Source organism: Tinamus guttatus, unplaced genomic scaffold (genome assembly GCF_059628265.1).
Source record: "Tinamus guttatus ecotype Peru unplaced genomic scaffold, ASM5962826v1 Tinamus_guttatus_pri_ptg000211l, whole genome shotgun sequence".
In the NCBI taxonomy this organism is placed as follows: domain Eukaryota; kingdom Metazoa; phylum Chordata; class Aves; order Tinamiformes; family Tinamidae; genus Tinamus; species Tinamus guttatus.
Window position 1 is genome coordinate 5,027,771 of NW_028288745.1, and position 16,038 is coordinate 5,043,808.

The 16,038-nt window shown below is 40.8% G+C and overlaps 1 protein-coding gene across 2 annotated transcripts in view; it reads right to left on the minus strand.

The window, feature by feature from the left end:
* SUCO (SUN domain containing ossification factor) overlaps window positions 1-15,555 on the minus strand; it is a 34,180-nt gene extending 18,625 nt beyond the window's left edge. For both annotated transcript variants that reach the window (XM_088524422.1, XM_088524421.1), the window contains exons 1-4: window positions 15,449-15,555; window positions 4,875-4,983; window positions 3,340-3,447; window positions 2,384-2,529 (exon numbers count right to left, since the gene is read on the minus strand). In XM_088524422.1, the coding sequence (XP_088380548.1) occupies window positions 2,384-2,529; window positions 3,340-3,447; window positions 4,875-4,983; window positions 15,449-15,513 (428 nt within the window). In that variant the 5' untranslated portion in view covers window positions 15,514-15,555. The remainder of the gene's footprint in view (window positions 1-2,383; window positions 2,530-3,339; window positions 3,448-4,874; window positions 4,984-15,448) is intronic.
* Window positions 15,556-16,038: the final 483 nt, after the last annotated feature.

Here is a 16,038-nt window from a genome sequence, read left to right on the forward strand (position 1 = left end):
AGGGAAGCGATCTTTCCCTTCGGCACCGATGTAGCCACATCTGGAGCGGCGAGTCTAGTGCTGGGCTCCCCAACACAGCAGATGTACTGAAAGAGTCCAGCCAAGGACCACAAAAACAATTAAGGGACTGGAGCTTTACGCACATGAAGAGAGGCTGAGAGAGCTTGGACTATTTATGCTGGAGAAGATCATGTTGCAGGGGGGCAGACCTTATCAGTGCATATAAATATCTGAGGGGAAGGTGTAAAGAAGACTGAGATAGAAGTGCTGAGACTCTCCTCAGCACTGCTCAGCAATGAGATGAGAGGTAATAGGCACAAACTAAACCAGAGAAATCCATCTGAACAGAAGAAAACACTTCACTGAAGGTCATTGAAAACCAGAGCAGGTTGTCCTGGAAAGATGTAGTGTCTCCATCCTTGGAGATATTCAAACACTGACCACACACGGTCCTGGGTATCCTACTCCAGCAGATCCCCTTGCACCAAAAGCTCATTCCCCTTTCACCAGGAGTTCCTAACATTCCCAAATCAGGACAGAACTTAGCTAAACCTGTCTCCTATCTCAGGAATGAAGTAGCATAACAGTATGGAGGTGAGTCAGTCTAACTTTCCTCCCACTAGATATTTCTGCTGGTGTAAAAACAGGGGTAATCCAGCAGACCAGGACATGAGCTTTATACAAAGAGCTCAACCTTGCTAGATGATCTGCCTGCTGCTTTAACTCCTCATCAGAAATGACGTTTGCTAAGAGGAAAGTCCACCTAGATGTTCTTTAGTAGTTGGAGTAGGTGGATACAGGGGAAGTCGGACAAACAGTTTGACTTGACAGGTTTCCTGCCTTCCCCAGAGCAGGGATGACTTTCACACTGATCTAGAAGGTTATTAACCAGATCTAAACAAAAGCCCTTATTCTGCCTCCTGAATTTCACCATAAGCATTCATCAGCAACAATCCAGGTTAATCCAGTACCCTGAGAGCTGCAAAATGCTTTCTTCCCCTCACAAGCATAACAGCATGCCAGCAACTTAAAAGACAAACTTGATTTTCTGACTGCTATGATCAACAGAAGCAGCAAGAACAAACAACAGGAGCCAATTTTAGTACCTTTCATATCATAAAGGTTTGGGAAGAAGGGGAGGCAGAACCACACACAGGCATTCAAGACATTTTTGCTATGGAACAAATTCTAACAAGTCCTACAAATACCTAATACAGCTGGAATTTGTTACACTGATACGAGTTACCTTCCAAAACAGGAAGAATGCAGTCTAATGAAGTGCAGCCATTCCAAATCTGAATTGTTGTAGTCAAACCTCATATTCTAACTTAACAAAATACAGTATTTCCTGGATACTGAAGTTATTTTTTTCATAAAATTCACCCATTACTATTTAAAAACAAACTGAAGTTTGAGAACATAGAAGTGTGCATGCCTTTATATTCATCCTGCCCCCCCAAACATATTTTGTTTTTCACTTTCTTCCTATCTTCAATCTTTAGAGTTTACCATTCACGCTTTTCTCAATTACGATAGCAAGACTATTTTCAACAGTTACAAGATAAAAAGAATTACAGTATCTTAGAGCCAAATGTTTTAAGATTTTAAGAACTGGCAACAGTAGATTTTCATCACAGCACGCAAACAAATCAGTTCAGTAATCAACAAAAGCTGTAAAAGCCCAATCTGAAATTACACTGCAATTTTGCTTTACAACACACACGCATTTTGGGAGCCTATCTTCCAAAACTTCCAGTTAAAACATTTATGCATTTAAGCATCAAAAGATGTGCAGTTCTTAGCCCTATCAGACTAAGAAAGACTGAATAGTAGACAAGATTTGAGATCATTTCTATTGTAATGAGACTAAACTTGGTAAACTCAAAAAGTCTATCAAAAAAGTTTCTTATTACCAGAACTTATTTCAGACTGCTGCAAGTGCTGGAAAAAAAAAAAGGTGCAAATCTCATCCTTAGCTGAAGGAACTAAAACAGCCTTGATGGATTATGGCACTTATCACTGATGTAAAAGCACATTTGTGAGGGGCAGAAATCCTAACATTGAAGACTCAAGGGCTTTCATAGCACAGATCATCTAGCATATAAGTCATTAGATGTTTTTCCCCCCTTTCTCAGCAGCTGCTTAGACCTGCTAATGGTAACAGCATGACACTTTAGACAATACAGAGCTCTTACTCCAGACACCTAGTAGAATGATGGCACATTCCACTAGCATTGACACCATCAACTAAAGCACAGGAAAAGAACACAAGCAGTCAGCAAAAAGACCAAGCGCCCTATCTCTAGTGAACTTGATTAAGTAAGAGCACCAGACTTAAGTGTTATTCTCTCAAAAACCAAAACAATAAAGATAAAGAGCTTACTCAGGCTGCGAGACTGGAGGTATCTCTGAGGTAGCTGAACTGGAAGTGTTTTCAGTGCTTGCAGCTATGCTGGACGAAGCTTCATTTAAATCTACTGAAGGTGAAGGCTCAGCTTCAGGCTGCTTTGCTTCGCCCAATTCTGCAGTCTGTGAAAACATTAGAGACAAACGTAAGTTTTTGAAAGTTTGGATAGGACAGGTGTTCATAGAATAATTACTAGTATAGAGTTTAAACAGTTCAGTAAAGCATACTTCCAGTATCAATGAACCTGAAAAAATCAGATTACAGGAAATCACACGCTTCAGACAGTTTTTCTTTCCTCATAAACCTATCCAGTACTCAGTGCTACACTAAGACAGCTGCAACTTCTGTAGACTCAAGTTTATAGCATAAAAATATTAGGAAAAAGACGCATATACAACAACTTCCTCATCCATGCATCCCTACAAAGCAGCAGTCAAGAGAGAACGGCCCAAATAGTTCAGCAAGTGAAATATATAATAAGGTTCTGTTAAAATACCACTTATATTTAGTATTTTCACCCCAGGTCTTTTGATTCTGTTCATCTTCATAAAACCTATGCAGAAGTTCTTTAGATAGAGGACCAGTGTGGCAACATTGTCTGTTAGCAAAGGTAGGGATGTATGTGTTTATAGGGATGGCATGTGCATGTAAAGAGAGATACATACAGTATCCAATTTTAAATTAATTTGGAAAAATGTAGTAGGTACTGTCAAACAGTACATTATTCTATTACTTGTGCACATTGGAATTGCAAGGTCTGTTAGCTCACAGGTATTCTCCTTCATTGGAGACATGAGTCTCAAAGCAACCTTACATGCAAGGGGAATGTGACAGATAGTTACAAAGAGCTTTAGACAATGACAATTAAAGACTCCAAAAATCACAGAAGCATTTGAAGAATGCACAGACAGAATAATGAAATAAAGGCTTACCTGGTCGGGTTTTGTAGAAACATCGAGTATCTCCTCTGCTGAATAACTTTGTTTACTTGACTCTGTATGTTCTGAAGGCTGCATTCCAGTAGAACCAGCCACTCCCCCCTAGTTTATCAAAAGATAAAGCAATAGTAAAAATGCAGTAAAATAAGCTTTCTATTCTGACAAGCACCTAGTTTTGGTAGAGACTAATCTAAATATTACCTTTACAACCACTAGAACTTAAACAGAAAATTAAGTTACACAAATCTTCAGAGCAACAGTCCATGTATGTTTAAATTTTCATCTGTACAAAGCCTACAGCAAATTCAAACAATTTAGATAAGCCTTGACAGACAAATTCAAGACTGTCTTAACATTGTCTTTGTGTGCTCAAACAAGTTAATCAGTCTGCTCCATTCTCCCACAGGCTCCCCTGTGGACAAGCTCTCTATGCCCATGCTGCCCAAAATAAGAAATCATTTTTAGACAATTTAAAACAGAATGACTTGAAAGAATTACAAAGTAACACTTCAGCACATTTCAGTTACAGTCATCTTATCACAAAACCAGAATAACTTCACAAACATATTGCAACATGTAAAATAAACTATACTTTTACAACTAAATATTTACTAAGATTTTTAAGTGCAACAAATTCAGAGACTAAAAACAAGTATGTACTTGAGGAAAGTGTTTTTAAAAAGTAGAGCAGAGAATTGACAATAGTTTGTACTTGTTCCTATGAAATTCTAAGTAGAGCAACTACAATATAAGCAATTTTTAAAACATTCTTTCTGATGCAGTATTAAAATATTCCTTGTTTTAAGGGCAAACTGAAACCCTGTATACAAGATACACAAGATCACATGATCATAACAGCGTGCAATATTAAATTGATAGGGTTAGCATACACACTGGAGGAGCAGCAAGTAGGAGACTCTACAAGGAAATCTTCAAGACAGTGGGCAAGCAACACTGTCCCCCAAATATTAGGTCACATCCTAAATTCTGGGATTAAATCCCATAAGCCTTCAAGAAACAAATGACCTAAGGAAGCCTGAACTTCTCCTTCTTTAGCAGGGAATCTCCATAGGCTTAGTCAAGAGCAACAGGCACGTGTTTTAAACAAAAGGAAATGACAGATAAAGGCAGACCTAAGCAACACATCTTAAACCTCTTACTTAGAATAGCAATCATTGATGCACTAGGCTGATTAACACAGCACAGATACAAATGGAATACTGTGGCCATGACATATGCAGCCATCACCTTATCAGGGCCTAAGAAGATCCACATGCAATCCCAAACATTCATTTCTGGTAACTCGTGGCACTCAAAAAAACACCTGCATTACCATTACTAGATTATTTTTAAATGTCCAGATATACTGTCTCATAATAGCAAAAGCCCTTAAGAAAACAAGAGCTCAGAAATAGCACCACAGTTCACAGAACCACTGAGTACATGAAAAGTTTAACACAGAACACTAAATGAGTCAGTTCAAGCACTTAATATCAAATTATTTAACATCATTTATTTATTTAGCATACCTTTTCTTGGATATTTTCATCGTCATTTGCCAGGGCACAGGCCTCACCTGGAGCATACTGCACTGCAGACGAAAGACTCTCTTTACAAAAGACATGCCAAACAGGAAGCCTGTTAAAGAACAGGAATACAAAATAATAAATAAAACCTTATTTTAAAATTAAAGTACTATGAGTTTCTTCAACACTGCCTCCTTCAGCCTTTTTTCAGTTGTTTCTGTGAGGTGCCAAAAAAATAAAGCCATTCATGTACAGTTTAACGATACTCCTTTATCAAAGCTATTAATGGGCATAAGAAATGAGAAATGGAGAATGCACTACATATTACTTCCAAAAGAAAGTAATAAGTATCACCAGATTGTTACTGGGGTCATGTCACACAAAGCAGAAGCCGACATATTAGCTATTTACTGCAAGTTAAAATGAACTTCAAGTCAACTTTTTTCTTTGCCACAAAAAGATGATATATTTAGAAGTGTTTATTACCAGGAAAAACAAAGCAAAACATTAAGAATTAAGTCCATTTTTACCCCTTCCCCCATACACAGTATACATGAGTAAATTCTATATTATCAGAAGTATCAAACACAACTTAAGAGATTTAATAAAAGCAAGCGTATTAGAGGTCTAAAAACATACGTATACGTGGCATACTATATGCTGCTTTAGCTATATATCACACCATGTCTTCATAGAGATGGGTTTTATATTTTCATCTTTGAACAGTTTCCCTGAGAACTGCTGGATGCAGCAACTTTTTAATGCAAAGAGGTCTGACAAAAGCCCAGCCTTAGCAGTCAGTCATGACAGCAACATTAGTAGGTTGAGATTCACTTATACCACTGGGACCAGTTTCACGGCAAGAACTGGAATTATCACCTGTCTTAACAGCTTGAAGATCCCCTTTACTGAAAGGCACATTACAGCATAGCTTCCCCACCGAGAAGGAAGCCTCCTCTATCTATTGCAAGCTCACAAAATATATTTTAAAACTGCTGCATCTACCTCCAGTAGGTGCAAACAAAGTTTGGCTTCTGTCACACAGTAGCCTCCATAGCAAATCAGGCCTACAATATAGCTAGGTGAGTTTTGCAGCCACCAGTAGCCAATACATCAAGATGCATTTGCAGCTGAACAGTGTCTAACAGCAAGTATATGCAAGGTAGAGCACACACTGCTAAGCCTCACCTTAGATCCTGGCAGAAATCTCTCACACCAGGCAGAATACATTCATCACAAAAATGTCCGAAGTTAAATGTTTAAATCGCACCATTTTTCCACTTCACAACTTTCTCAGCTTTGTGCTCAGTGCCCTTCAATGAATGCACCATTACTCTTGGGCAAAGCCAGGAGGAAGGGCAGTTCTCACACAAATGCCTCTGCCCTTCACAGGGGCCAGCAGTACTTGGGATGAAAGAAGCACTTGACATGAAGCCCTAGCACAGCTACTATTTCAGAAAACTTTTGTACATATTTATATACGCACACACTAGATACACACACATATTTATATTTGTGTGTATATATATATATATGCAGAGAAGAAAGGAGAGCACTACTTCTCCAGGTTGCAGGCAATCATAAATCTGAGCTTTTGCTGCTGAGATACAAATTTGCTGCTCTTCTTTCACCTGCATCAGGAGAAAGCATTAGCAAGGAATTCGGCAGGTCTCTTCCCACCAGAAGAGCAGGAAGCAGCCGGCTAGGAGGTGTGTGATCCGACATGCTACTCTGGAGACGTGGCAAGGCAAACAACACAGCCCAGTTCTGTCCCACCCACCACCGTGCCTCAGCAATTCCTCTTCTGTAACAGCTTTCCTCCAAACCAAATGGAAGTCCTCCAGACAAGCATGAGCAGCTACAGTTGGTGAAAACCATGCACTGAACATTAAGGATGTTATGGCAGTTGACAATAAGAGGTATGGACATCCATATATCTTAAATTTGCATCTCATAGCTGCTTCTTCATATTGAAGTTTCCACTGAAACCCTGTCTTATCCTAAGCGTAAGATACACACTTAAAAGGACATCATTAAATGTTACCAGACCTTAAGGTCTATTCATCTCTTAGCTTACACTTCAATTCCCCTACGTTCCTGAATAGGGATGGCACAGAACCCCAGAATGCTTAAGGTTAAAAGGGATCTCAGCTAGTCCAACCCCGCTGCTCCAGCAGGGACACCCAGAGCATGTGGCACAGGGCGGCAACCAGGCAGGTTTTGAAGATCTCCAGAGAAGGAGACTCCACAACCTCTCTGGGCAGCCTGTTCCAGGACTCTGTCACCCTCACAGGAAAGAAATTCTTCCTCATATGGAGGCGGACTTCGGTTGATTTCAGTCATACCATAGAGAAGTTCTCATGCTCTTAATTTCAGAACTTTAAGCTCCCCTTACTGCTATAAAGAGCCCCTGGTTCTTCACAAAAATGTAAGATCAAAAATGCAAGATTATATGGAGCATACTGTGACTCACTTCACCCCTTCTGTAAGATAATATTTATGTGTATGCACGGTTTTGCTTACTCTAAGCTGGGATCTTCACTGAGCTGTGCAGAATAACATTAAGTTCCTTAATGTAGAAAAGGGAATATATCATTAGTGTCAACTGCTAACAGCATTTTAAAATGCGAGGTACACTTCCACAATAGCATTAATAACTAGCATCTGTAGTTATCAAAAGTGTTCGGCACAAAAACATAGCACTTCTTGCCTTATGCAAGGATTTGCCTTATGCACAACAGGACATACTTCATTAGCATAACCAGAGCTTTTGGAAAAGTGCACAGTTTGATGGCTAACAGATTTAAGCTAGTCTGACATAAGCTGTGTCCAATATCCAATTTACTTATTTTCAGACATTCTTCTCAGCCTAATCGCCCAAATCCAACATGATACCTCAAGTCTGCTAAAAGCCCTCGAAGCAAGGGAGGGGAAGGAGGATTTCTATGCACGCACGCATGCACACACTCACACGCCGAAGGCAGCGGGCCCCTCCTGGAACAGGGGATTCAGAGGAAAGGACCTATCGCTTGGCTGCTGCCATTAAGCTCTGACGGAGCATGAGGGATGTCAACTCAAAGAAAGCAAGATCCCATGAAACTAGCTATTCTGGGGAAAGGCAAACTGATCACCTTATAACTACTATTTCTCTTTCTGCTTTTTCTCCCGTTTATTTCAGCGTTCTTCACATTTAACAGGCTTCTTTTACCAGAACAGATAAATGATACAGCCTTTAATAAGAACCTGGCCAAATGGCAAGTCCCCTCTGTTAAGTCTTTCAGTATATCCAAAAAGACACACAAACGCGCAAGACAAAGCATTTATTTACTGAGTGCAGTGTTTGCCCTGGGTTCAGTAAAGACATTCAATACCTCCAAAGAAAATAGCAGCTTCCCACACCCTTCCCTTCCTCAAAAAGAAAGGGTGATATTCCAATGCTGACGTGGAAGTAAGCAAATTTAGTGCCCAAATAGTATCCACTATTAATCACCAGACAGTGATTTCTCAGGCACAAGGCATATTTTCAAACATGGGGACAGTGACAAAATATTTCAGATACTGTACCAGATGTGTAACTAACATTTAATTACTTTTGCAGATATAGAAGTTTATTTTTTGCTAGGTATGCCTCTAGCAGAGGCTATTTAATCTTATACAGAACAACAGTATAAGCAATAGCCTTTTAGCATCATCATTAATGGTTTTTTAAAACTATTTTCTCAAACACGCCATGATTATTTAAGCTTCATGTGCATAAATCCAAAAGCAAAGCCTGCAAGCTCAAGACTACAAACAGAAAAACAAATCTTCACTCTTTGCAGGGCAGGCCTATGCTGAGCTTCTCTAGGAAGCCAAATCAGAAAGGTACAGTATACTTGTTGATTGCTATAGGAATTATATATGGTCTGCTGATGGCTGTTAGGGCTTCTAACTGACCTGAATAAAAGTTTAAACACAGGTTGCGTTGAAATCGCAGTATAGGTTTCATCTGAAAGAGTGCCAGCTTTTAATTTATTTCAAAATCTTGAAGTAACTGTGAAGGAAGATGCAGAAGACTACGAGAGGCAGCACAGCTATCATTAATGTGCTTTGATAAGGAAAAAGATCAAGTAAAAAGTAAACTGCCAGGGGAAAAAACAAAACAACCGACCAAACAAAAAATGCATCAAACAAGCTACAAGATGCCTAGAATAAAAAACAACAACAAAAAACACACATGATCATAAACAGCAGTTTGTGCTCAATCTGGCCTTACCAGAAAATTAGTCTAAGCTTTTCTTTTCAAACACTGACATACACAGAAGATTCAATTGTTTGCTTAAACTCTCCCCAAATAGGATGGGCTTTTGGACAGCTGAGAGCTAAGCAGTTCAAAACAGGTCAAAGCTGACATCTGCAATACACAACAATTTTAATCAAATGGAAAATAAAGCCATCACGTGTCCCAATTATCAGGCCATCGCTGTACACAAAGGAACCTCTCTGACTATCACGGGCATTTTCTGCATCTCCAAGGATTGTATTACCAACAGGTGCAGATACACCAAACCCAGTGGGCTATCCCAGAGCAAGAATGAAGATGTCACTGTCTGTTGTGTGACACTTGCCTGCAGAAGCATTCATGGGAACACTTCAGAACAGGCAGTGCTACATAAAGCAAAGGATAGGTACATGTTTGCTGTTTAAAAATTTACCTTCTTGATTACAAAATAACTTATTCAGGATTAATCAGTCAAAGGGCTAGAAAAGTTGTAAAAGCATGAGGAAGCCAGTCTGCCTTTCAGCTGCTGGGCATGCAGGAAAGCTTCAGCTTCTCAGTTCATTTCTTATTGCTTTCCCTTAACCACAGTGTTCCCACACTCCACATGCACACACACATAAAAAAGCCCTCCCCAGTCTTTCCAAAGAAGGGGCTCTCTAGCCTCCCTCCTAACTGAAATGCTATACAAACAGACAGTTACTCCATTCAGAACAGACCATTACAAGCACTTCTGAAAAAGCCAAATTCCATAGCTTGAGACAGTGAAATTCCAATCTTCCACTTAAAATGGCTTTCATCATTTCAGATCCACCAGAACATAGAATAGACCATAAACCAAGGTTACACTTGCACCACGCACTTCATATTTAACTGACGAGATGATTACATTTGTAGGGTAAAATGGCAGCCACTCATCCCACCCTTAGCCACATATTTTTCCTGCACCCTTGATCCAATCTAGCGATTGTGTAGCCACATGCCAATTAACTCTGGAGGGTGAAGGGATAGCTACTGCATACTTACCCTGTAAATAGGCGAGAAGGCAAAGGGAGAACAAAATTTGTTGATGACAGTCCACAGTTGTACTAAGTTAAATAACAGAAAACAAGGCTGAGGACTAAAACTGGAACCCTCTTCCTTCCTTTCAGTGCTAGCAACAGTCTCCTCCTTATCTAAAGGACAGTCATATCACAGTCATCTTGAGAGTCCCATAACTGTATACTGTTTTGATACAGGATTTTGTCTATTCTGGGCACTGTATTAGATGCATACCATAAAGTATCACCAAAAAACATTGCTCTTCATTCTCAAATGACTATCTGGGTACGCAGCTTAAGATGTCCAAAGCAGGACCAATTCCCCAAAATGTTACCAACCCTAGTCCTCAAAATGTGCCCGTGTGGAAGGGCTCAGACAAGCATACAGTTCCTAGTCATTCTTGATAACACAGAATGCTGCAAGACTGCACTGAAGGCTGTATCCTGATAAAGCCCTCCTGCACTGTCCAGCTCTGCAGCTACTCTTGCTGCAAGAATTTGGAGAAAACAGTACATTCTGGGAGGGGGGGAACCTATAAGTATTGACCATGAAGACAATGGGAAAGGGGTGAAACAGGCATCAACCAGATGCTTAAATTAATTGTCTGTGCTTTAACTTTAAGGCTTTCAGGGGCTGTTAGCAATGTTTCTTTTCAGCATCTGTGCTGGATTATTTTGAGTAGTCAGAACATTCTACTGACATTCTGACCAAGGCAAGTAATTTACACCTTTTTTTCAGTCACCTCAGAAAGACTTCTTTGCACTACTTACTAGCATGTTACACCACCACACTGCTCAATATTTTCAGTAAGAATGAAGAGATTTTTTTCAGTGATTTGCAAGCTCTGTTACCATGTTTTCAGATAAAAGGTATACTGGTTTTCATGCTTAAAAATTATGCTCTTCAAGCAGAGAGCTGTTAGCAAGTCTCATATGAAGGTTTAAAGGAAGCTGCACATTCTGCTCTGGAAAGAAGCATGGACTTTGCTAAAAGCCGGATAAGTAATGGAAACAAACAAACAAAAAGTTAGCAAAAACAAGAGTTAACCCCCCAAAATCTGTAAAGTTACTTAGTGAAGAGAAACACTAAAGTGAGGCAGAAATAACAGCTTAGAGAGGCAAAAAAAAAAAAAAAAAAAAGTACTAGAATATGTGCTTGACTTCAGCAACAACTAGGGGCTTACACAGAAACACAGCAACCTCACCAAGAGGTGAATAGCATTTTAGCATATCACTCACATAACAAGCAAACAAATTTGAAGTTTCTAGGACAAACCTTTTAGAAGATGCAACATGAAAGCACTTCATTGATTTTCAAAGAAAATTTTATAAGTTAAATATTCAAGAACTGATTGAGCCAAGGACTTGTCTTTAAGAAAAGACAGCAGAATTTCAGCTTGCCCATAACCTGCTCACACTGAAGGTACTGCAAGCTAGGCATATTCAAATCTGATTTTAGAGCCCAGGAGTTAAAGCAGTTGCCTCAGCCTTAACTACAGGGCAAGGGCAGTTTCAAACAAAATACCTCCTATTTTGAAATAAGATGCCTGAAACAAGTCTTAGTTATACAAACAGTGCAAGTCATTTCTTCCTGCCATAAAATATACATATAGTGTTTATTTTAGTGTCAGTCTTTTAAACAGATCAAAGTAAAAACAAGAAAAAAAAAAATCAGCAGGCAAGAGTCTAAACCCCCGTATAAGTAAGTTATATTAATAACTTTACCCAGAGCACTAGGGCTGCCTCTCAAAGTGGGAATATTTTATCTCGTTAAAATATATAGAGAGACTCATGCTTAACCTATTAGAGGGAGGAATACGAAGCACAAGGAGAAAACAAACAAACCAACCAACCACTACTCTCCCCTATAATTGTATTTAGGTGTTAGCCCTGGCTATGGCATTGACCTATTTTGACTTTTAGAGTTTACAGGGCACATTCCCATTATGGCTTTCCAAGTCGGTAGAGCTACTACATGAGGGGTTTCCAGCAGAAACAGTCTTACTTGACTGCTGTAGTATACTCTCAAAGTAGCTGCAACTAAAGGATCCTAACATGCCCATGCACTTAATCCCCATCTTCCTTTTATTTCTAATTGTAGAACTGGGAATGATAAAATGGTTCATAGAGCTAACTAAATCAGGATGTGCAAAGCACTGATTCTGCCATGAAATGAATCATAGAAGCACAAATTAGGGCACGCATGATTTCTTTATTAAACTTATATCTAACACATTGAAAGTGCAGTTTTTGGTAGGCAAAAGGCTATTTCACAGCAATCCATGCAGGCTATTGTTTAAACTACTGTCTCAGCTGGTCTCAGTTCAGATAGCAGTTCTACTACTATAAGCTTCTAAATCCATATCACTTATTTAGCTCTCTATATTGTCAAATAACAAAGTACTGTGAATCTGAAGAGTGTTTTTCTATTATTATCACCCACACAAAGGAATTACAAAGGCTAAAATGCTTGGTGAAGATTTAGAACAACAGTAGTCGCTTGTGTACAGCCAGAGCTCCAAGCTGCACAGATGCATATTATTTTTAGAGCAGTATATTCCTAAGCTTTACCTCAATCAGAAGTATTTCTCTAAAACTAGACAGCCACCCCATTCTTTTGAACTATTTGGAACAGCATTGCTAGGAACAACATTACATGTCAACTATGTGATTTTACACTCCCAAAGGAACATAGCTTCCTTTTTTCCTCCCCAAATTCCCATAGTGTCCTTACTGAAAAGGCACAGCTAAGTAAATAACTAAACCCAAGCATCTGCCCATCTACAGATTTCCTAATGCCCAACAATCATATTCAAGCTACTAGGAATTGTTTACATATATACATAGACTATATATATATATAAAATAATATCTATATAAATCATTCAGTAAGAAAGGTCAGGTGTCTTATAGTCCATTTTTACCAGTTGCTATTTTTTCTCCACTGCATCAACTTATTTAGGAAGCTTTATAGTATGTACTTGGGACACATGCCCACCACCACTACCATTTTAATTTCACCAAATCAAAAAACATACCTACCTATCCAGGAATAAAACAGCCCAGGTGCACCAGAGTGCAAGTAGCTTAGAGCTTTGTTTCCCCCTCCCCTCTCCCCGCAGCGGTTCTATTTTCTCTCTCTAAATTTCCCCCCCTCCTTGTTTTTTTTTTTTTGCTTTTATTTTGATACTCTGTTGTAACAGACCAGTTTCATCCTCAAAAGAGACAGCTTCTCTTACTAGCACCAAATCCTTTGAAGAATACATTCCAAGGCAACTAAATTTAAAAAGACCTGGCAGACTCAGTTATGGGAATATGCCAAAATTTGTAACAGTTTTAAGCAGCAAGTCTTCCACACTTACTATTTAAAGTTTTTTAGTGGCTTCCATGAAAGTGATTTGATGAATTTTGAGAAATAAGTACCAAATACATCACAACTCACCATGTTACATAGCTCAACAACGAGATAGGGATTAATAGGCTCAGAGACTTCCCAATTACAAGCCTGACATGGCTACTGAAATCAAAGAAAGCCTTAATGCCATTCTGTAAACAGATGAATTAAGTCTGATATGAATTAGCATTTGGACAATGGACTAATGAATTAAAGTCACAGTCCTCCTTCCATATTAATCCATCTACCAGCTCTTTAACAAAAAAGGAGAGAGAGCAAGCAGGGGAAACATGCAGCCTGAACAATTTCCCAATAGCAAAAGCTCAGAGATAGCCTAGTGCAAGCTATAGATCAGACAAGACAGAGCTTGAAAGCACAATCTCTTTTTAGGAGGGGAAAAAAGCATGTCTTTCAATGAAAGAGTTAAATATGATATGACTTAAACCACATGGGAGTAGGTGCCTTTTCCTTAAAGTTACCTACCTGTTAAAGAGAGACTGAGAACACAACAAATTACTCTGATCAGCTAGTTGTTACTAAACAGGGAACACTTCCACTTACAGAGTGCCCTAAGGCAAAGGGGACAATCAGCCTTCAAAGCACAGCAAATAAATCCCAAAACTGCTTTCCTAATAATAGCAAGGAAAGATGAAAAGCAAACAAACACAACAACAGTTCTCTGGAGAGAGTTGCCTCAGGTTCACAGCTCATTGAATCAAATCAATATAGGCAGAAACTTTTCTCTTTAACACTTTTCCTAAAGGTAGACACAACAACTGAGCTTTGCAGACTCACTGTATTCTCTCCTGAAAAAAAAAAAACAACTGTGATAAAGGGAACTAAATCTGGTCCGAGACTGTTTGAGCCTATTTATACAAGTTTCAGTATCAGTTTTGCAGTTGATTCTGTATCCACAGCCTAAAGGAGCACTGTTAAAGGGGCTTCCCCTTGTCTGTGCCATCAGAACCAACAAGACTAAAATATTTACATATATAACTTAAATGACAAACACACATATCTTTTCAAACACTTTTAAACTAGAGTATTTAAACATTTTCTCAGGAAGCATTAAAATAACACATTAGTACACAGCATTCTCTTTTAATAACTGCTGCTGATTAGGTTTTCACATTTCCAGTTTGCTGCTCAAACTGGCTACAACTTCCCAGTGAGTCACAAGTTCAAAGCGGGTCAAAGTTTTAGAAGAAGCTTAAAAAAAATGTCATGCAGAAATATATTCTACTGCTTCGGGCGTGATAAAAGTCACACTTTAATGAAACTTGAAAGCCAAGTAAAGAGAAGAGGCAGGGACAAAATATGGCCAAGAGAACCACTACAGAGAACACCCCTAGAAGATGTGACCTGTGCAAAACTGAAGGCAGCTTAGGAAGATTCTAGCCACTAATCTTGCAGACAACACAAGCAAATTTGAGACTGAAAGAAGAAGAAAGCAGCAAACCTTCCTACAGGAAGCTCAGGCCGACAGAATACGTAAAGAAATGCACAGTGCAACTCTGAGCTCCTGATACACCTGGCAAGCAACTATGAAGCCAGGATGGGCTTCCAGGAGCAAAATAAATGACTTTAAAAGATTTTATTTTCTGTGAATAATAAGTTATTTAAGAGCTGCCTTCCCAAGCCCACCCCTTTTCCCCCAGGGCTGCATGTTCCCAGCGCTTCAACGGCTGCTCTTCTCCAACCACAGCATTTTCCTTCCCCAGTTACACGTTCACCCCCCTCCCACGCCGCGTCTCGCTAGTCCCCGGCGCTCCGGACCCCTCCGCCATGGCCCGGGACGCCCCCAGCGGTGCTGCCCCACGGCAACCGCACCCGGAGAGACCCCGCTCGCCAGCGGCGTCGGAGCGGGCCCGCGGGCGGCACTCACCAAAGCACGGCGCAGAAGAAGAGGCAGGAGCCCAGGGCCAGGAGCCGGCGGGGTGGCTCCTTCATCGTCTCCGCCGTCTGCCTCCCGCGGCCGCGAAGAGCCGGCGCATCCTCCTGCCCGGCGCAGGGCAGCGGCGGCAGCAGCACGAGCGGCGCGGCCGTTAATGCGGCCGTTAATGCGGCCGTTAGCGCGGCCCCTCCCCCCGTGCGGAGCGGCGCGGCCGCTGCTGCCCCCCTCCCCCCGCCCCTCTGCCCTCACGCGCTGAGCTGGAAGGATACGCGTCACCCCAGCCCCCCGACAGCCCCACCCCCTCGCCCCGTGCGGACCAATAGGAGGCGCATCTGGGATCGGCCACGCCCACCCTCCGCGCGATGCCGGCGCTGATTGGCTCTTCCTGGGCCCAACGGCGGCGAATCGGGGAGCGCACCCGCTTTCCCCGCCCCTGCGAGGACCTCTCTTGGGCGCCCGCCTGAAACGATCCGTTAAAGGGAAAACTGCCTTAATAATGAATAACGGCTGGCGGCACAGCCGGCGGCGCGCGCGAGGAGCGAGAGGGTGTCACTGCCTCCGCCGCGGCGGGCAGTTGCAAT